This window comes from Pyrus communis, chromosome 8, assembly GCF_963583255.1.
Source record: "Pyrus communis chromosome 8, drPyrComm1.1, whole genome shotgun sequence".
Taxonomy (NCBI): Eukaryota; Viridiplantae; Streptophyta; class Magnoliopsida; order Rosales; family Rosaceae; genus Pyrus; species Pyrus communis.
In genome coordinates this window covers 5,552,117-5,575,054 of record NC_084810.1, presented here as the reverse complement: position 1 = coordinate 5,575,054, position 22,938 = coordinate 5,552,117, and the positions used below count along the sequence as shown (strand labels likewise).

Sequence of the window (22,938 nt, the reverse complement as noted above, 5' to 3'; positions counted from 1 at the left end):
ACTCTTAAGTGTTAGTTAATCTATTGTTTTTATGGGATACGAATTCTCTTAAACTAATTTCAACGATCCCAACTGTCAAACTTGTTTGTATATGCTTTGAGATCACATTAGCAAAAAATCACAAAAAACAAACATTCAGAGATCAAGTAACGGGACAAAGCTTTTCGACGGTTATAAATGAAAAATCACGATTTAACTGTTATTTTAACTTCGATTTTGATGATTTTTTACAACTACACTCCTTACAATGAATGAATTCGATCTTCAATTTAAAATATTTACACAAGTGGATACCACAAAGTCTTATGTTATACTTAATGAAAGTATAAATAAACTCTAAGTATTAGTCAATCTATCGTTTTGATGGGATACGAATTCTCCAAAACTAATTTCAACGATCCAAACCGTCATACTTGTTTGTATATGCTTCGAGATCACATCAACAAAAAATTGCAAAAAACAAACATTCAGGGATCAAGTAATATTATTCAGTTAGCACGAGATGTGTTAACAATTCCCATTTCAACTGTTGCATCAGAATCTGCATTTAGTATTGGGGGTAGAGTACTAGATCAGTATCGTAGTTCATTGTTACCAGAAACAGTTCAAGCTTAGTTGTGCACACGAGATTAGCTATTTGGAAAAGGAGGTAATATATTTTTATATGGTATAATATTATTATTTTATTTCTTTTCATAATTATTTTGGTAAACTTCTCATAATTTGAATGATTTTTAATGTTTGGTTTTTCTATACTTAGTTTATGCGGAACAGACATCTGACGTGGAAAACCTTACTGAAAACATCTTCAACATAACTCTTGAAGGCAATAGATCAAGCCAAAGTTCCAATACAATTTCATGATGATCGATGTAAATTGAAGATTTTGTAAATAGAGGTGTAAACTTTTGAGAAAGACTTACAATCTTGAAAACAAAAACTCTTTCATTTTGCATATCCTTGCACATTTAATATTTGTAATAGATTAGTAGTGTATGTATTATTTTTTTATTAGGCTCTTATTTTCGAGTGTAGATATAGTACTTAAACGACAAATGTTTTAATGTTTTGAAGTAATATTTATATGGCAATATGTGGTATGTGCAAATTTTTAAAAAAATATATTTTTTTCTTAATGGGTCATAACGGGTCAGGTCACTTTACCCACTGGGTAAAGTGACCCGACCTGTTAAGGACCTGTTAAGATAACGGGTGTGACACGACACGACCTGTTAAGATAACAGGTGTTACACGAAAACGACACGAATACGACAGACACAACCCGTTTGCCAGGCCTACCTGGAACCGACCAACGAAGAAAAAGTTCAAACAAACAATTTGTTGTGACGGACGGCGCAGCCAAATTGAAAAGGAACGTGTTCCTTTATAACTACTGTTACAATCCACTACTTTTGTGGAAAGCAAATACATTTGGAAACGAGAATGACGATGTGTTATCATTTTCTTATCATATGATTAGTGGTTGAAACTTCTTCAATACTGTTGATATTACCGTGAAAATATCCCAAAAATTAGAAAAAGATAGGGAAAGGAGGGTGAAGCAAGCTTCACCACATATCGGAGAAACTAAATTTGGGCTAAAATTGACATATTTTGTCGATTTCTGACATATCGATTTAAATATCGAAAGAACTTTGATATTTCGTCCCAACCAATAATTGACATTCTCTAAAGTTTCATTTTAAAATTTTATCATTTTCATTTAAAAGAACCGATATCGATAATGGATATTCATTCCATTAGTGTTTTCACAAATTTTTAAATCGATATCTTAACAGATGCTAATATTTTAAATATTGCGTGTGATATGAGCCCAACTTTATTGGACCGCGCCACCGACATTTGGGCTAATTTCACTTTGTTGGTCCAGTCCATCAATCTCCGTCACCCGTCACTTTATAATTTCTCGTCTTCCACCTCCCCTCTTCCTTTCCGAAACCCTAGTCGCAGGGTTTTGCGCAATACAAAATCTCAGCCATTTTCCCTCATTTTCTCGGCACCACCGCAAAGATGGTGAAGAAGACGGAGAGGAAGGTCAACATCTCCGGCAAGCCGAAGCACTCTCTGGATGCAAACCGTTCCGATGCCAAGGCCAAGAACAAGGACGCGCGTACCGGCGCCACTGTCCGCCGCCTCAAGATGTACAACACCAGGCCCAAGCGTAACAGCAAGGGAAAGGTCCTGAGGAACGAGTTCCAGTCCAAGGAGCTGCCTAACACTCGTATCCAGCCTGATCGCCGCTGGTTTGGTACGTAGATACGTCTGAATACACCGTCTATGTATAATTGCACCGTATATGATAAGGACATAGTGTAAGAGATTATAATTTTGCTGCAAATCATTGAATTTTGGCCTTTTCGCTTTGTAATTGATTATCGAAAAAGCTGGTAAATTTGATTTGTCTATGAACAGCTGTGATTGTTTATTGAATTTTTAGGGAATACTCGGGTTGCGTCTCAGCAGCAGCTTGACATCTTCCGCGAGGAGCACAGTAGGACGGTTTCGAGTAATTACAATGTTATTTTGAAGGGGAAGCAATTGCCGTTGTCTCTCTTGAATGACCATCAGAAGGTATGCTGCTTTTGGAATGCTATTTTTGTAAGAAACACAGTTGTTATATATGGGAGGTAAAGTACTATTTCTGTTTCATTTCCTTTGGCTACATTCATTTTGGAGCGATATAAAAATATCAAGCTTCGATGTGCATATTGCTGTGAGGTGCAGCAATACCAATTGGCTAGTGCATTGTTGACTTCATTTTCACATAAACAAGGAAACGAAAGTTCAGAAAGATAGAGTATGGAGATGTTTCTTTGTATGGGTGCAATGGTGCCCAAGTGTTCATGATTTTGATTCAATCAATGGAGGATTCTGGTTGCAGTTTTTCTAAATTGGCATGCCTTACTCCATTAGAATGTGAAGAAGAAGATAGCATATGTTTTTTTGGGCTGATGGCATAGTTAGTTGTTGTATTCTTACTTGCTATGTTCATGATTTAACCTCTGTGAAGCAAACCAGAGTTCATCTTCTAGAGAGAGAGACATTTTCTGATGTATTTGGACCCAAGACAAAGAGGAAACGTCCAAAGCTCCTCGCGGCAGATTATGAGTCCTTAGCTAAGAAGGCTGATGGTTCTCAGGGTAATTTTTTCTTTCTTTAAATTTTACATGCCCTTGATCTACCCAGTTGTAATAACCATTTCGTTCTATTGCTTGATTATTTGGTTAGTATTTATGTTTATGCTTTAGTCTGGAGCATTTGCAAGTAAAAAGCGCAAGTTAATGTTAGGCATTTTCTTTTAGTCTGGTATGGTATGTGTTAGAATAAAAAAATTTGTCATTTTAGTATTGCCACTTTTAAATGGTCTGCATCTAATCTTGTTTGTAACTCTGTAGATGTGTTTCAGGAGAAGCATGCTGATGATAGTGTTGTAGAAGGTAATGAAGCGGATGGATTTAGGGACCTAGTTCGGCATACAATGTTTGAGAAGGGCCAAAGTAAACGTATTTGGGGTGAGCTCTACAAAGTGATAGACTCTTCTGATGTTGTTGTCCAGGTTGGTATTTCTCCTTTTCATTGATTTGGAGAGAAACTAATTCCATACATGTACTTTTGCTGACAAAGTTAATTTCAGTTCTTGGATATTATTCATTACATGTATGGTGAACAGTGTAGCATTGTAAACATGGATTACTTTGTGCTATGCTTTTTTTGTTAGGTTAGGAAAATGTTTACATGAAGGCAAATTCTGCATTAAATGTGTCACGTGGCTTGAAATCTATTGTTTTTCCGTGTGTTTCTTTAAGAGTTGATAATTATTAATCATCAAAACCAGGTTATTTTTAGTCTTTTGCTAGTATTATCTTATGTTTGTCCACTTCAACATGGTACAGTTGGCCAATATGAATGTGACCACCACAACCTTGCCTTTTTTTTCCCCTCATTTCAGGTTTTGGATGCAAGGGACCCACAAGGTACAAGATGCCACCACTTAGAGAAGCATTTGAAAGAGCATTGCACGCATAAACACTTAATTCTTTTGTTAAACAAGGTTGGTTGTGTTTTGGGGTCCTCTTGAATTGAAGGTGCTTACTTTTAATTTTGTTTAACAATATTTTTACTTTGATTCTACAGTGTGATTTGGTTCCTTCATGGGTGCTTAGCCGTTGGTTGAACGTATTAAAGGCTGAATTTCCAACTATTGCATTTCATGCTAGCGTCAATAAATCATTTGGCAAGGTACCTTCTGTTAACCTTTATGCCTTTATATATTGAGTTTCATGAAAGTATATGGTGAAATAAGAATTTGTTAAGAATTTATGATCCATTTTGGACTTCCATAAGTCAAGTTTTATGAACTCTCTCTCTCTCTCTTTCTCTGTGTAACTGTGTATTCCTAATTTTTCTTGCTTTCTGTGGAATCTGCTGATTTTGTTTAATTTATTTGCACTTAGGGAACTCTTCTATCAGTTTTGAGACAATTCGCCCGTTTGAAAAGTGACAAGCAGGCCATTTCTGTGGGATTTGTTGGGTATCCCAATGTTGGAAAGTCATCTGTTATCAACACATTGCGAACTAAAAATGTAATATCTTCAACACCATTGCTGATTCTGGTTTTCTGCTTGCATTTCCATTTGTATAGATTTTGTACACGTGTGTTCATTTGCTAAGGCACAAAATTTGGATTCACCACTATTTTGCAATGTCAATGGATTTAATTGAATCCTGCTATGTTTCATAAAATCAAATAGCATTATATTCCTCAACCATGATCTAGAGGATTTCATTTTTTTATTCTGGGGGTTTGTAGATTGTGTACATTGTCGCCTGATGCATGTTTCTCAATAGATAAAAATAATTGTAGTTTGATGCCATCTGGTTTTAGTTCGAATTCTTAGGTTGCCTTCCACTGTTGTTGTAGGCAAGTTTCCATCGGATAATTGTTGTTTTTTTTTTTTTTTTTTTTTACTTGTGGGGTACGATATGCCACATACCGATTCCAATTCCTCTGCGTGCCTGTCTAGCATCAGCACATTCATATACTTGCGCACGCACGATCCATAGGATGTACTTTTAGAAGATACTGAAAGCTGTAAATCATATAACAAGCTTCTTAGTTGTGGTTTGTCTTTCTAGCTATTCTATTACCAGATGGCTGACATAATTTTTTGTTCATTGCTCAACAGGTTTGCAAAGTTGCTCCTATCCCAGGGGAGACTAAAGTGTGGCAGTATATAACACTCACAAAGAGGATTTTCTTGATTGATTGCCCTGGAGTTGTCTATCAAAGCGGTGATTCTGAAACAGATATTGTACTGAAGGGCGTGGTATGCTTCTTCTGTTTTTCCTTGTGTAGCTCCTAATAGTGAATTTTACTTTTTTGTTTTTCTCATCGATCTTTTAAGTTTTGACTGTAAACAATATTTTAGGTTATCGTTTTGGAAATATTGATTTACTACCAATATTGTCTTTAAATTGCTCGTTTGTGAACTTTGCTTCTGGTTTATAGACAAGTCACTAGAGTGTGCAGAGTGACTTTTTTTGGAGTGTCAGTAACATATCCCTCTCTACATAGAGCATTTGTCTCTGATGCTTGTGCAGTAATTGTGCAGCCACATAAGTGAATTCCTCTCTATACATGCACGTATGCATATACATAGAATGTCACTTGTTGCATGCAATGTCGTATTGTGTATCTCCCTGCTGTACTTTCTTTATCTTTGTCCAAGTTATATTTTAGATTGGTTCGAAAGTACAATCTTCCTGCTGTACTAGTTTAACCCCTTTAACATTTCCGTTTCCTTGTTCTCTGCGGACTTGGAGCCTGCGCTTAATGTTTGCCTAAAAATGTAATATTATGCTCATCAGATGGTAAATAATTTGGGTCTATTTTGCTAGGTACGTGTCACAAATTTGCAGGATGCTACAGAACACATAGGAGAAGTTCTAAAACGAGTTAAGAAGATCCACTTGAAAAGAGCATATAAGATAGACAACTGGTATGCTTCTTTGTCTTTGTGTTGGATTTTGATGTTTGTGTCCTGTTACTAAGGGTGTATTATGTGGCCTTTTATTCTGTTATTTTCGTTCTCACCTCATTCAGATTGCAATAATTTTTCATATGATCTATGTACTTAGTAATTTTCTTTTTGACACATATTCTGCAAATTGAACATATATTCTCAGAGAGTGACACGTAACTGTATTTTAATGGTCCTATGTTCTCAGGGAGGATGATAATGACTTCCTGTGTCAGCTATGCAAATTGTCAGGCAAACTTTTAAAGGTAACTCGCTACTTAATAATGCTTTCTAATTATCCCACTAGTCATAACATTTCTACCCTTAGTTCCTGCAATGCTTTGGGAAATTTCCTTGCTCAGATCTGGTCAATTGGTGTTTCCCAAATTATCTACATACATATATGTACATGCAGACACAAACATGCGTGTTACTTTTAATGTATAGGAAGATGTCGTTTGCTAATGACTTGAACATTGATCAGGCTCGTCCTTACTTAACTTTGCCTGAATGGGCGGCTCAAATTCAGTCTGCAATACAAATCTGGAAAGAAAGCACTATATAGATGAATATTGAAAGTTCCTAGTGTGTGGCTCTTTCTTTAGAAAGATGTATTTTTCCTGTCAATGTTAGTCACTCGGATTTTGTGTAACTGTGAGTTTGTGATAGATAATGCCCCAATGAAACAGAGTCGAAACCTGCAGGGAAATTGCGGTCTTTGACAAGTTGAGCAGAAGAGTTGCATTGCTTAGACATAATTGGTGTTTTGTTATGCATCTTTTCTTTCCTCCCTTATGCTAGTTGAACATCATTTACACCTTATGATGGTTGACCATCATTAGGAAACTAATTATGCTCGTCCACAATCTGAGTCGGCAACTTCAACAAATGTTAACTATATCTTGTTCTTTCGTTTCTTTGCTTTTTCAATGTTTATGTGTCTGCTAAATTTTTGGGTGGTGTGCTTCCAGGGTGGTGAACCCGACTTGATGACTGCAGCAAAGATGGTCCTCCACGACTGGCAGAGGGGTAAGATACCATTTTTTGTGCCGCCACCAAAAAGAGAATCGCCAACGGGGGAGCCTGATATAAATCACAATAAAGAAGACACTGTGGAAGATAACAATCAGGCTGCAGCTTATCGAGCCATTGGAGATATTATTGCATCTCAGAAGGTGAGCACTATCCCTGTGCAAAGGGATCTTTTCAGTGAAGAAGAGTTAAAGGGCGATGAAGGACCCGAACAGCTCCCAGCCGCTGAAGCATCTGAGAAGTCTCCAGAGTCGGACGATGAAGTATCTAAGCACAGTGACTCCGAGGATGACGCGGCTGAACAGTCTGAGGATTCTGAAGACAACTGAGCCTCCAACACATATTTGTGTCACGGAAGGTGTTTTTGTAGTCCATAAATGTTATGTTAGCGTTTTCTTTTCAGACGAACCTCATCTCGAAAACAAGTACGAGTAATTTATTTTGTTTGGGTTTTTTTCAATTGTAAAATCTTTTATGAAGTGGTATTAAAATTGATGTTTGTTTTGTGTTTTGCTCACCTATGAACCATTCTGTTTCTCAATCACGTTAAGATTAGTGCTTGAATGGGATTGCTTCTCCAGAAAGCACCTATGCTCGTTAGTTGTAACCACTTTCAAGCTTGTTAGTGTTTCGTTGTGGTAATTTTTCCTTGGTAAGCGGCTAGTTTAAGAGTAATACAAACAATAGGGTGGTGCCACATGCTTGTTCTTACCTTCTACGTACTCATGTTAATTTTTATTATTTGATTCTTTTCAATTCATTTGATACGGTGGCTAGAAATTAAGGGATTTGTGTGAAAAGTAAATCTCTAGACCAAAGTTTAGCGCTAGAAAGATTAGTGCTAAAAAGATAACACCACCCTAAACAATAAACCATAGAAAGATTAGTGCTAGAAAGAGCAAATCTCTAGACCAAAGTATGTAAACCGAATGATGTAGATGTTGATGATTGAATTATTACTTAAGTGTTGATTAACGGAGTAATGTTAGGGAGACCAAATTTTTTAAACCAAATGATGTGTGACCAATAAGAAAAAAACACGTTAGTCAACACTTCATTAATAATCCAATCATCTACAAACATATCATTCGGTTTGCAAATTCGGTTTAAAAAATTTGATCTCCCTAGCATTTCCCTGATTAACGTGTTTATTTCTTATTGGTGACACATCATTTGATTTGTAATTTAGTTTAAAACTTTAACCTCCATAGCATTATCCTAAAAAGTTTGTTACAATTTTCAGCGGGATAGCCATTATGCATTTGTTGCCCAGTCAATTTAAAAGAATGGCACAATGTTCTTTGGAACCTTGAGCCTGTTTGGTATCATTATTGAATCCAATTTTTTGTTTCTAAAACCCACTTGTATTAAGTAATTTAGTTAAGATAATGTTAGAGAGATCAAATTTATAAATCAAATTTTGTAACTCAAATGATGTAGATGTTGACGATTGGATTATTACTTAAGTGTTAATTAATTACTTATTTTTTATTCATGACACATCATTTCATTTGACAACTATTAAATTTCCCAATTGAAAACCATAAAGTAGGTTTCAAATCGAATACTAAACGAATCTTAAATTTCCAAACCCGGCGAAGTGAAAGCGAGTTTCAAACTTCACGTAGGCCTGGTGCTGAAACACATGGTGTGTTGCGACCAAATCCGCCATAAAAGTTACTTGTCCTTGTAATGGTAGGCTCCCTTTAGGGTTGCAATTAGGACAACTTTATTTTTATTTTTTATATTTTAGGACATGTTCTAAAACTTCAGGACGAGAAGTACGACTCGACTAATCGGTTGGTATTGAGGATGCTGGCCATTGGCGGCGGCGATCATCTTAAGGAATAGATAAATCTCTTCCCAAAGCTATCATGCAAAGCATGGAGATCCCTGCCAATGTGCAGGCTGATGGGAACAAATTTCATGGAACCCACGAAATTGCGAGTCGAACATGATTAATGGTGTATGACTAATGTTGTTTAGACTTCTAAGCTTTTAACCTTTTAAAAGAAAGGATAATACAAATACAATGTCTTGGTTATGTATTACACTTGAAAATGGACACCTGATTACGTCATTTGTCAAGTACTGCTCACACAAGCACGAGACCCTTCTATTCCATCTGATCGCATGCAGTGGGAGAGTTTCCTTGATGAGACAGCCCAACCGAATATCCTTGCCTAGAGCCAGCTCTTTATCAATTATAGTCACCCACTCTTGACCTGGAGTTTGGACCCAAGCCTGGAGAAAAGCCACCTATAGTTGCATAGCTAGCCACCTCAAGATTCACATCACTACAACACTTTCATGTTTGTTAGTGTTTCCACTCAACCCTAACAGATAAACACGTCTTTAGCACAGACAATTTGAAATTCATAATCACTTCAGTTGAAACTTCGAACTGTGAAAAAATCAAGTTCATAAAAAAAATATCAATATAACATGACCCAAAAATGCTAATGCGACAGTACCTTAAAGCAATTGCATATGCATTAGGATCCCGATTCATGAATCTCTCGGTTCGAGAAATAAAAATTAGAGGATTGAACCATTTCTTCTGACTCGTTTTCAAATTTGATAAATATTGATTGATCGTTTATTCCATCATAGTTTAATGATTCAGAGTATCATTTCCTATTTGATTCCTTTGAATTCCAAATTCTAAGTTGCGATCGGATCTATACATTAAAAAGAATCGATTCAATACATTTCTTATGTGCCCATAGGTGCTATATTGGATTTGAATCAAATTTCGGGTCAATCTATATTGATTGGCTGCCTCCATAGCGAAGGGTTTGAACCAAGATTTTGTGATCCGCTGCCAAACTTATTCCAAATAAATGAGCATTCTCAATATTTGATATTATGCCTTGAAGAGAAGTCGAACCTCCACGCTCTTTAGCACGAGAGTTTGAATCTTGCGTGTCTACCAGCAAAATAAGTTGAGATGCTAACAAAGTAGCATCCCATCCTGAATTTAGGACCTTATAAATATACATCATTACATTGTAACTTAATTAGTAAATAAAGGTTTTGCAAGATGCGGCCTTTTCGTGTTGGTCGTCTTGGCAGTTTACCATCTTCTTCATTAATTTTTGCCAATAAAATCAGAATATAGAATTTGTACTTAAGCTTTTTCTTCACCTCTTTTCATTTGTTAACATTATAATATACATACCAGAACTTTCCACATGTCAAAGAAGGGAGCATCTAGGATGCCTCGGAGGATAGGGTACTTCGAGTATTTAACTTTTAAATATTTGTTTAAAATTATAAAAATTAAGATTTAATGATTAAAACAACAGTACTATCCCACACTCAACAATATCTAGAGGTTTTTTGTCAAAGAAAGAGGTATCCGCCGAAACCCACCTTCTCGCAGCCCACCTTCCGCCGCACTAACAACTTCCTCGTTGCTCTCTCTCTCTCTCTCCCCCCTCCCCTCCCCCCCCCCCCCCCCCCCCCCCCCCCCCACATTTGACTGTTTTCGTATTGTTCTCTTCTCTGTTTTACCATTAGATGCTAATTCAAAAGGGGAAAGAAATGTTTGGATTGAAATGACAATTTTGCCCTCCAAAATAATGGAATCATGAATGAAATGTGTGAGATTTAATGGAAAATGAGAATTTGACCATGGATAAAAATTTAGGAAAGTAATTAGCTCAAATTAAAGTTTACAGGAGTAAATTGACAAGAGGTTACAAGTTCAATGGATTTCGGAAAATAGAGTTCAAAGAAAGAATAGAACTTGGCTGCTGACCAATCATATGTGAACACGTATCCAATTAATTAATTTTTAAATTACAAATTATACACGTATTTATCTGTAATTTGTTAACCAGCAGAAACTGTTGTTGATTTTTTCAGAAACCAAGTTCCTTCCTCATAGAAAAGCAATATGCGTACTAGTTATACTGTAGAATATGTGAACTACAACTGCATGGCGGTCGTAGACTGGTGGGCTCCTTTAAAAAGTGTCACGCATATTCTCTGTCAAAAGAAAAAGTGTGTCGTGATGTCATGATTCATGCATGCATGCCTATCATCGATCGATTGTTTGACTTTTGGCGCCAATCACTCCTTGATGGAGGGGTCCGGAAAGTTAATGCGTAGAGTGAGCATCCTCATCCTCTTTGGGTCGGGAAAGTTAATGAGTAGAGTGAGCATCCTCATCCTCTTTGTGAGCACTAGGGATCATCAAATTACATCTGTTTATCGTACATTATGCGATCAGAAATCACTGAATTTTTTATATTTAAAATTGAACATAAATAGTACTTGACGAAAATTGACCGCACGATGTACGATGAACGAATATAATTGGAGAATCTTTGTGATCCTCTTAAAGAGGATCTGACGAGGATCTTCTTTCGCATATGTACAAAAAGGGTAAAATTACAAATACATACGACAATTGGCTGCCGCCATCTCCTTTTCACTTGATTTTGTCAATAAGGAGCAGTCCAATAAAGAAGAGGATTCTCTACCCTCTTATTCTCATCCCATTCCATCCCATTTTCTCACATATTGCTTTTTGTCTTATTATCTCTATAAAAAATTAATATAAGATGTTGACGTGGTTTAACCGTAAATGTTCAAATAAGAGGGCATGGAACGGTAGAGAAATTAGGAGGGTAGAGGATCCCCCTCCGTCCAATCACTTTAAATCATTGATTGATTGAGATTAAAATTTTTAGCGAGAAAATAGATTGTTTTCCATGAATCGGGCCCGCCCCCAAATTTCATAATGAGCTGAGTTCGATCAATGGTTCAAGTGTCCATTTTATAGTTCAAAATGTATGATTAGTGTTTTTTCTTTTGTGATTCCAAATTAATTTCAACTTTTCTACTTAATGTTTGAAAATTAAACATTTGGTGGGTCCTTCGAGACTTTACCAATATTAAGTTATGATATTACTAACATTAAATGACGAAGTGCATAAATACTAAAGTTAGTTTTCACTAATTGACGTTTTTGGAGTTCTAATGCCCCATATGACATAAGAGTTAAAACACACTTAATATTTGTCCATATCATCATTGAATGTTAGTGAACCTAATAGATGTTCATTTTTCAAAACTTCATATTGTTATTTGAAATGTTTTTAAATGTTAGGAACAAATTTAGAATCACCTCTAAAGGTTGGATAGTTATCTGGACTTAACCCTTTTTTTTTTTTTTTTTTTTCCTAAGACAATTATTGATTTTCATGCGCTATATTTATCTTCTTGCACTTTATCTCTTATTTATAGCCACAAGATTGAATAAATCAATGGTGAATCAACGAATGTAAATAAACAAGAGAGTGTAGGAGAATAAAAAAGAGGAATAATGCTTGCATTCCTCCCTTAAGGGATGAGGTCATCCCCCACTTACTTGCAACGTATCCTCACCATAAAACTTTCACAATCTTGACAGTTCAATCTTATAATCTTCATTTGAAGATCATTCTTACTAAAAGTCATTTATATCGAATATCGTTTAGTCATCTAAATGTATGAAATGTATCAATGGTTTATCATAAATATGCTACTTGATATCTACATCATTGATTTACTTAACACATTTAAATGATCAAACGATATTCGATGTAAATTTTTTTTTGTAGGGTTGATTTCAAATGAAAATTAAAAGATTAAATAGTACAGATTAACTAAAATAAAATAGTTTAGCAAAAGGAGTGTCATGAATCATGACAGATGTGCAAGGATTTCATACACACACACACACACATATATATATATATATGTAATTATAATATAAATATATGGTAGACTGTTAAAGTGCAGGAGAGGAAACATTTAATTTATTTTCTTCTGAATTTTGAGTTATTACAAAATGCAGGGAGGACATGGTGAAATGTAATTTAGCGCTTCTTTACATATGCGGAGTGGAATGCAAGTCACTTCCCGAAACGAACAGACCAGAGCGAGACGAACACTAATGTGGGCCTCACCAAAAATTAAAGATTCAATTTTTGATAACGAGTTAATCTATTTTTTGAGAAACAAGATGTCGGATTCGAAAAGAATGAATCGGAATCAAATTTTTTATACATATTTGAATGGCTAATGTTAAGAAATTAAAAATTGTGAAAGTCTGATGTTACGGCTAAAATAATGTAACACTGTAAAGTGAAATGACGTATTTTACAAAAATAAGGAATGAAATGACAGCAAAAGAGCTTTTAGTAGTGCTTTGAACAAAAGCAAAATTAGCCGTTTCAGTCCTCCTCAATGCAGATCATTTCGGGCTTGTGGCAAAAGTAGTCCACATTGAGAATTACCATTCTTAACTTCAAATGTTTATACTCCATCAAAGGACAAAAGAAGAAAAATAAAGAGGGAGGGAGAGTAAGATCTCTTCTGGTGAAGGTCCCAGGTGTTTTTTGATTCAAACATGGTGGTGTTGGCCACAAAAGTATAAAACCACAAAGAAGAAAAAGCAGAACGTTTCTTTCTTTTCGCCATTTTTGGTCCCACATTTTTGTATCTTTTTTTTGACCCAAGAAAAATCATATTTTTACAAGGAAACCACTGAGAAAAAAAGGATTAGAGTTTCTGGGTTTTGGGTTTTGTATGATCCCTTGAATCTGCCCTGTTTTGCGTGTTGAATGAGATCCAGGCTGAATGTGGTAAGAAGAAAGTTGTGTTCTTTTGGGCCTTCTGATCCTGAATATTTACCAGGAAGGATAAAGGCCAAAAGGGTTGGAGGAAAGTGCGTTTTTGGTCACAAGAGTCTGCAGAGAGTGAGTAATTTGCATAAAAAGAAGGAAAAATTGCTCCTTTTTTGGAACTTTTTCTGTGTTTCTCTCTTTTTGGTGGGTGGAAAATGCGATTGCAAGTTGAAGCGTAAAAATAGCAACAGAGGTACTTGGAATTATTCTCAGGTTTACTTAATTAGTCCATCTTATATTGCTTGTTGAAGTTGATGTTTTCTCAATTTTTGGAAATTTGGAAGGGTTTTTTACTGACCTTTTTGTAGTTCTTACAGTTTGCGTTCACATTTATGATTACATAGTGTTTGAGTAGGGGAGTAATTCAGAATGGCGAAAAATGAACAAGAAATGCGATCGTTGGCCTTGATTCCAACATGGTCTGTTGCTACTGTGTTGACAATTTTGTTGGCTGCTTCTCTGCTTGTTGAGCGCGGAATCCATAGGCTGAGTTCTGTAAGTGATACTCTAGCAGTTTTCATGAACTTTGTTTTTCTTCCTTGTTTTTTAAGCTATTGGATACTTAAGTGGAATTAAGAAGATTAGTTGACATAAAATTTTCTATTGTGGCTTAATTCATGAATCAAACTTAGAACACATGCAACGTTAATTCAGATTTTGATTATACATATAACTGTTTCGTGTGTGTATGTTCTATTGGTTTCAGTGGCTGCGGAAAACTGATCGTAAGCCCTTGGTTGAAGCTGTGGAGAAAATGAAGGAAGGTATATGACCTAAAGTGCAGTTTTAACCTCCTGAACGATCTGAGAAATTCTTATTGATGTGTTTCTGGCAAAGGCATTTAACAAAATAATTTCATATTACACTTCTCACTTGTAAAATTTCACATTTTTGTCCTGCTGCCTCCAGAGTTGATGTTACTTGGGTTTATCTCTCTCCTTTTGACGGCTACCTCAAGCATGATATCCAATATTTGCATTCCATCAAAGTTCTACGATAGCAGTTTAACACCATGCTCTCGGTACGAGATTAACGAAGAAACTGAAAATAATCCATCCCAAGAAAACCGTATTCCCTGCAAAGAGGTGCCTAACTTATCCATGTATAGTATAGCAATCAAACTAAAGTTCTGTTCTAAATTTCTAAGACCTTTTTCACTTCTATCAGTATATGATGAGTTTTTTTTTTTTTTTTTTTTTTTCCTTTTTTCTGGCGCACTATATTTACTTGGTTCTTGGAAATTGTTGAATATGAGTTAAATGCTGAAGGAAATTATTTTGGACTTCTTCCTGTCTCTTCTCTCCTATTTACCACGAACTATAAGTTAAGTCTTAGCGGACAATCTTGGTTAAATGTAACACTGTTTGTTTGAACAGGGTTATGAACCAATTGTTTCTTATGAAGGCCTTGAGCAGTTGCATCGCTTCATCTTTATCATGGCAATAACACATATATCCTACAGCTGCTTAACGATGTTGCTGGCAATAGTGAAGGTTAGAATTTTTTTCATTTTTCTACTTGTTCTTCATCTTTTCCATCCAGACTGTATTAGGTACAGTGGTGAAACCTGCCAGTCTCGGTAAACTGCTTTTCTTCTGGATAGTGGATAGTGTAGTTACTGCTGAATACTGATAAACTGTCTAAAGAAGGGTGCATATGTTTTGGTGGCCAATTTGTGAAATTAAGAAAACATAGAAGGTGAAAGTGTCCATTTTCCCTGAGTAAGAACTTGTCTACTGATTTCTATTGAAAGAAGTCAAAACAAAAGGGTAAACTTTTCTTTTTTACGTTAAAGGCAGAGAAAGAATTGCCAACTATTAGTTTTGCAAGAAGTTCAGTGAAACAAGGTCTATATTCTCTTAACTGCCATCAACGGTCAACCTATTTGTTCAGGAACTTTTATTATAACTACTATTCGTTCAGGCTTGCATTCGCCGCAAGCTTGTGGATCTAGAGTGTCGTATGTCAGGCATTGTGTTTATCTACAGTATGCACACACTTGCACATCTACATCAACCTTTTGCACACACTTGCACTTCTCTTAAACTTCTATCTGGTTGAAAGGAATTTCATTGGTCTTTAATATTACTTCTCTCTAGTGCATAATATGCTATATATGTGTTGAATTGATGATTGGGTATTTATTGAAACACAAGATGAGAATAGAACGTTGAAATACTATTTTTGTTACGATTACTGTTTGACATTGTAATAATGTGATCAGATTCACAGCTGGAGAGTGTGGGAGGATGAGGCTCGAAAGGACCGACATGATTCATTGACTGGTAAGCTCTGACTTCGCATTGATAGAATTATTTATAGATCAGCTTATTGGTCCCCTTGTTAAGAAAGAGACAGAATATTTGAGTGCTTGAACTTTTATGATCCATATGGCGTGGATTTTCAAATTACCTATGAGATGATTGTAGATATACTCTGTAACAGAGATCACACGGCAGTTGACAATGCGAAGGCAGTCTAGCTTTGTAAATCCGTCAACTCCTGTTGTCAGGAATGACATTTTTATCTGGGTGGTAGGTACATCTCTCTTTTCTTAAATACATTGGTAACTCCATTCTTTGTTGTTTTACATTCTTAATTTCTTACAGACGAAACCTTTTATGTTTGATAAGCATAACACGCCCACATTGAGTTTCCAAGAAAAGAAAAATGAAAACCGATGGCTGCTTTTCTTCCTTTTATATGATTATAATTTAGGTTTCTTTGTGTTTCTTGGCATCCGGAAGCAGCTGCTTCAATTCAAGGTCTTTTTATTGTTGATATGTTTTGTTGTACAGATATGTTTCTTCCGGCAATTCGGGCGTTCAGTGGTTTGTGCTGACTATTTAACACTCCGCAAGGGTTTCATCATGGTACCTAGTATTTTCATTCATCCGAAGAGTCGAACGAGTCTTCCTCATTTTGTTTTTCTTTTGTTTGTAAATTTCCCAGTTTAATGTTCACTGTTGGCCCTTAGTGATATGGTTTTCACTGTACGCCTTCAAACTTACTGTGATAAAAACTTGCATTGCCTGTTTTATAACAGTTAACAATAATCATAAGACAAACACATAATGTTAAATGAATGAACAAGTAAGAGTGTTCTTACGATATAAGCGAATATGATTTTATGTTTATTTTTGTATCAATTCATGGCATGTGCCAGGAGCCATGGTGTCCAAAAGAATTTTATGTTGGTAATTTTTCATTTTTAGGCAGAATTTGTTTGTATGTTGTATGTAGAATACCGTAAAACTGGTTTCGTTTGCTATTGTTCTTTCATATTATATGTATGTTTAGGTAATCTAACACTGTTAGTATTTTGCTGGTACATACGAACATGCTAGGAATGCCAATTTTTAACCACCGTTCAGTAAATGTTTGCTCTTTTCTTCTCTTACTCATGCCAGAATCACAACCTTCCGCCAAAGTATGATTTTCACAGCTATATGATTCGGTCTACGGAAGAGGAATTCCAAAGGATTGTTGGTGTAAGGTAAGTTATAAGTTTCTTCTGTTATGAATGAATGTTATCATGACTGCAACTATTTATTGTTAATATTTGTTTATACGCGGTGGTGCTGTCTTGTTAGTTGGCATTTAATATTATGCAAATTGTGAAGTTATATTTTTTTCAATGGAATAACAATTTTGTTAGTTTAGATAGTTGCTGGAAGTCCTTATGGAAGGGATAACTTAATAGTGAATCCACGCATGCTCCAAGGGCTGGTCTAGTGGTTGAACCAGACCACATCGCTTAATTTTTGAATGGAAAGAAAAAGGGACAATTGTGATGGAAGTGATAATTCAAATGGTGGTTGTTGCTTTATTATACCGACTGCTTCTTCTAGAAGCCAAAAGTCCTACATAAGGTTGTAACAATATAGTTCAAGGCGCTTCTTGCCTTCAGGTTTGTTGCAGATTGCTGAATAAATCAGTTAGAACAACCTTTGACACCTTAGGTTGTGAGAATTAATGTTGGTTAACAGCTTAATTGCGCAAGTGTTTTTTGTTGTGATTGCTACTTCTTTATGGCAACTACTGTCCTTGTGTATGAACTCAACGTGAAGAAAGATAAATATTGTCAAGAAAGAACTACCATTCAACCGTGGAAATAGTGGAGATCCGATACTAGTAGAAAAGAATCTTCAAAGTCCATGTAAGGTATTTGATACTTCCAAACTATCCGTCAGCTCTCGTAGTACAGTTGCAATGTGTTAGGAATTGTATTGGGTTTGGAGTTGGACAACTGTGTATCTGGTCAGGTGGAACAAGAAGAGAAATTTAGAACAATAACAACAATAATAACAAGAAGCGTTCAAGTCAAATTTTTACCTAATTCAAATTCTGCTGATCACAAACTTCTGTTATTGAATTTTGTTACTACTTACAGGTTTGGATAGTTGAATTCCACAGAGAACGAATAGCTAACTGAATTTTCTTAAATCTCTTGCAGTGCCACACTCTGGGGATTTGTTGTTGCTTTCATGCTGCTTAATGTAAAAGGTATGCATAGAACTCGAAAGGATTTATCTGTAGTCACCTTCAGTAGTAATTGTAGCTTGCGTGTTTCTTTACGGTGATACTCTTCTAACTGCCAGTTGGAGGATCATAAATTCGTAATATTATTATCGGTCTTGAAAACTCTAAAATGTGACTGTTTTCTGTGACCTATGGCAGGCTCTAATCTTTATTTCTGGATTGCAATCATTCCAATTGCGGTAAGTACAGATTTACTCATATCCTTTTCAGTTTTGGTTTGTCACATGTTCACTAGAAAAAAATGATGTCTAAGATGCTAGCAAAAATTTGCATTGACAGACAGACACTTTTGAAGTTTGCATTTGAGATGTAATATCCACAGGGTGGAGCTATAGTAGTGAATTTTCCGACTATAAACTTCTCTCTCAATCTGTTAGTCCTGTGCTTCTCGTCTTATGTAATTTAAATTGTATGTTCCTATGCAGCTAGTTCTACTTGTGGGAATGAAGCTGCAGCATATTATTGCAACCCTAGCATTGGAGAATGCTGGTATAACTGGATCTCGTCGAGAAGCAAAGCTGAGGCCTCGGGATGATCTTTTCTGGTTCAAGAAGCCCGAACTTTTGTTGTCCTTGATCCATTTTTGTTTATTCCAGGTTTGCAATGGTGATCGTAACGCCAGTCGTTTCTTTTTTTATTGTATCATAATGTTCTTTAACAACCTGCACTCACAAATCAGAATTATAGAACTAATGTGCATGTGGTTTTTCGTTCTATCTCTTTTGATTTTGCAGAATGCATTTGAATTGGCTACATTCTTTTGGTTTTGGGTAATTCCTTTTCCATGATTAAATTTGTACTCACTGTAGAGTGTTGGAAGTTGATAACAACTTGTTCAGTCATTTAAGGCCACTAAATTTCATGTTTATTTGATTACAGTGGCAGTTTGGGTATAATTCTTGCTTTATCCGAAAGCATTGGCTCGTGTATATGAGGCTGATTTTAGGGTACGCAAACAATTTGACTAGTTACGTGACTTACGTTAACCTACCATATCGAGTATGTTGTCAATCACGGGTTTTATATTACTGTAATCATTTTGTAGGTTCGCCGGGCAGTTCTTGTGCAGCTACATCACCTTGCCACTGTATGCCTTGGTTACTCAGGTACAGCCAGATATACATATATTATACATACATGTCATTGATGAAACTCCAACTCATGTATTTGTATTTCACGTTTATTTTCAGATGGGAACAAATTATAAGGCGGCAATAATTCCACAAAGGATAAGAGAAACAATTCATGGATGGGGAGAGGCAGCTAGAAGAAGAAGAAGGCTAGGCATATCCAACGATGGTTCAACCATACGCACAGAAACAAGCACATTAGTATCGCTTGAGGAAGATGATGATCAAACGCTCGATTGCCCTGCAGATGATGCTAATACGCATAATGGAATTGAAATGCAACCGGTTTCTAGTTCTCCGCCCAGTCCTTGCCCAGTTGATAACGAAACCTCAAGTACGCCAGCTACACCCCTTCTTCAAGCATCGGCTTCTATTTCTTCTTCATCGGTTTCATTGACTATTCAAACAGAAGGTATTCAAAGATCCGCATCAATGCCAGCTAGAAGGGAATGAAGCATTGCTCAGCAATGATGGTAACGAAAAATCACATGACGAAGAATTTGGGATCCCATTGAATAAGAAAGTATTAGAAATGGGAATTGTGTATATTTTGCTTCCCTCCATATGTACTATGAAAAATACTTGAAAGGGCGTAGAGGTAATAGAATACTCGCGGGATGTAACAATGCGACACGATATTGCAGTAGTTAGAATGTAAATATTTGATGTAATAGCTATATATATGAAATTTAGTGTCACTGACTAGTGATCAATGATGCGAGCTTGGGGTGATATTCGAATGTAACTTGACAATGAGACATCTTACTGGTGTTACTTATCAAGGTGATGAATGTACCGCCGGGGCAAGTTTTTGCCCGGTTTGATCAAATATCCTCGTCTTATACACGTCTTCTGTGATTATAAGTTGTAAATTCAATCAAGCATAACATGGTAGAGTGAGTATAGACTTCATTAGAATTGCACGAGTATTTTATTTTCTTAAGCTTTTACTTTTACGTACAGACTTCATAAAGTTCTATAGTTATGTAGCTTTGCAGCATTTGGTGTGTTGGTTGATGTATCTGGTTGCATGGGTTCTCCTTGTCCACCCTGGCCTGCTCGGTGGAGGACACCATAAATGTTGCAGATATGGTACCAATACAGTGAGCTATCAGGGCAGCTACAGCCCGGCGCACCCGGGTAACTACATGCTTTGCAAACTTGGTACCAATCAATTGAGTGATCGGGGTCCGGCTTACTTGGGTAACTACAACCGTAACCTGGGAGAGGAATGTGAAAGTCCCCACCGTAATTGCTGTTAAACCAAGTCCGAGTCTTGCTAAGTGGCTGCCATCATTACAACTACAGTCATCATTGTCATAAAGGAAAGAGAGCAAGAGGACATGTGAATGCTGACTCATGGACAGCAGGGAAGACATTTTTATTATTGCTATGCTATTGCTCCGAGTGCTATGGTGTGCTGTTAATGAGCTGCTGCATGTGTGGAGTGCAGTCCTTGTCTTTTAAAAGTGTAAAGTTGTATATTGTAGTGTATATAACAAAGCCTTCCCGTAAGGCTTAAGTGTGGTGAATTATTAAGATCAGAAATTCTTACATGGTATCAAGAGCCCTAGCAGTCTAACGACTTAGATCCTTTTGTTTTTTTTTTCTCCATGGCTGATACCACCAACGGCGCTGCAACTTCCAACCCTACTATGAATCCTTTCTCCTCCATGACTACGCTTGTCAACATAAAACTAGATCGAACCAACTATCCTTTGTGGTTGGCTCAGATCCTTCCAATCCTCAAGAGTCGTAACCTGATGGGATATGTTGATGGGTCCATCATCTGTCCACCCAAACATCTTCCTGGTGCTGCTGCTGTCAACCCTGCCTACACAATCTGGGTGCAGCATGATCAACTGATACTAAGCTGGATCAATGGCTCTCTCACACCATCTGTGTTATCCGCTGTCGCCAGCAAGAGGTCCTCCCATGATACCTGGGAGGCTCTAGAGCAACGGTATGCTTCTACGTCCCAAAACCGTATTTTGTTTCTTCGCAATGAACTGATGCAAACTAAGAAAGGTGACATGTCTATTGCTGATTATCTTGATCGAATGAACTCGATTGCTGATAACCTTGCCCTAGCTGGCAACCCCGTGAATGATGATGAACTGGTCCAGATTATCTTGAACAATTTGGGCCCTGCCTATGAAATGACAGTGAGTGCTGCTCAAGCACGTGATACTCCAATCGCGTATCCTACACTTGAGGCCCTCCTTCTGACTACCGAGAGACGCATGGCTGCACAGAATGTTCTGTCTGTGGAGGCTGCTCCGGTGAATGCTTTTGTCACTACCAGAGGTCGTGGTGGACGACTTCGTGGAACTGGACGTGGCGCTTTTCAGACCACACGTGGTGGTGGTGCGATCAATCCACGGGGGTTCTTTCCTCGCACCAATACTCAAAGGACAAACTCGGCATACAATGGTGAGAAAATTACTCCCACAGGAGAACGACTCACATGCCAGATATGTGGAAAACAAGGGCATCCTGCCCTAGATTGCTATCAAAGAATGAATGCAGCCTATGAAGGGAGAATTCCAGCAAAGCAGCTTACTGCCATGGCAACATCTTCTGTTCCTCTCAATCGGCAGAATAATGGACTGTGGCTTTTGGACACCGGTGCTAATGCTCATGTAACTCCAGACATCCAGAATCTGGTAAACCCACAAGAGTATAATGGTAATCAGAATGTGGGTGGTGTAGGTAATGATACTGGCATTTCTATCTCTCACATGGGTTCGAATCAACTACAAACACAATCTTGCTCATTTAAATTGCAAAATATTTTACGCTGCCCCACTGCTTCTACAAACATCATTTCTGCACACCGTTTTACCCTAGACAATAATTGCTATTTACTCATCTTTCCTCATTTCTTTCTTGTTAAGGACCTCAAGACCCGGAGGACGCTTTTCCGCGGGCGATGTGAGAATGGCTTATACCCATTTTTTGGTGGCAGTGGACAGTTCCATAACCCTATTTCAGTGTGTCTAGGCATTCGAGTCTCGGCTCAAAAATGGCATTCACGTCTTGGTCATCCTGCATCGTCTGTTATCAAGTTTTTAATTTCCAACAAACAAGTACCCATTCATGGTACTGCGGATGTAACGTTTTGTCATTCGTGTCCTTTAGGAAAAAGTACTAAGCTACCGTTTAGTACTTCTGAGTCTGTTTCCCAACTTCCCTTACAACTTTTACATTCCGATGTTTGGTGTTCTCCAGTTATTTCAACTGAAGGTTTTCGATATTATGTTTTGTTTGTGGACGATTATTCCAGGTACTCTTGGATTTTTCCCATGAAAAATAAGTCTGAAGTGTTTGAAATATTTGTTCAATTTAAAGCTAAGGTTGAAAATTTGTTTAATACCTCAATCAAAACCCTTCAATGTGATGAAGGAGGTGAGTACAAAAGTCGAAGTTTTCAACAGTTTCTTGCAACAAATGGCATTTCTCAACGGTTTTCGTGTCCAAAACACCCCGAGCAAAATGGCCTAGCAGAAAGAA

The 22,938-nt window shown here is 36.9% G+C and overlaps 2 protein-coding genes across 2 annotated transcripts; both read left to right on the top strand.

The window, feature by feature from the left end:
• Positions 1–1,940: 1,940 nt before the first annotated feature.
• Positions 1,941–7,577, top strand: LOC137742081 (nuclear/nucleolar GTPase 2). Its single transcript, XM_068481827.1, has 11 exons — positions 1,941–2,269; positions 2,459–2,592; positions 3,032–3,161; positions 3,417–3,577; positions 3,971–4,072; positions 4,156–4,260; positions 4,476–4,604; positions 5,208–5,348; positions 5,920–6,020; positions 6,250–6,307; positions 7,013–7,577. The coding sequence occupies exons 1-11, from the start codon at positions 2,032–2,034 to the stop codon at positions 7,400–7,402; spliced, it is 1,689 nt and encodes a 562-aa protein (XP_068337928.1). The 5' UTR covers positions 1,941–2,031; the 3' UTR covers positions 7,403–7,577.
• A 6,066-nt stretch (positions 7,578–13,643) lies between these two features.
• On the top strand, positions 13,644–20,420 carry LOC137743602 (MLO-like protein 11). The gene is made up of 15 exons (XM_068483527.1): positions 13,644–14,248; positions 14,460–14,517; positions 14,663–14,838; positions 15,130–15,246; positions 15,978–16,038; positions 16,199–16,287; positions 16,552–16,626; positions 17,164–17,249; positions 18,210–18,259; positions 18,434–18,474; positions 18,721–18,891; positions 19,030–19,065; positions 19,175–19,242; positions 19,341–19,401; positions 19,486–20,420. The coding sequence occupies exons 1-15, from the start codon at positions 14,123–14,125 to the stop codon at positions 19,876–19,878; spliced, it is 1,608 nt and encodes a 535-aa protein (XP_068339628.1). The 5' UTR covers positions 13,644–14,122; the 3' UTR covers positions 19,879–20,420.
• Positions 20,421–22,938: the final 2,518 nt, after the last annotated feature.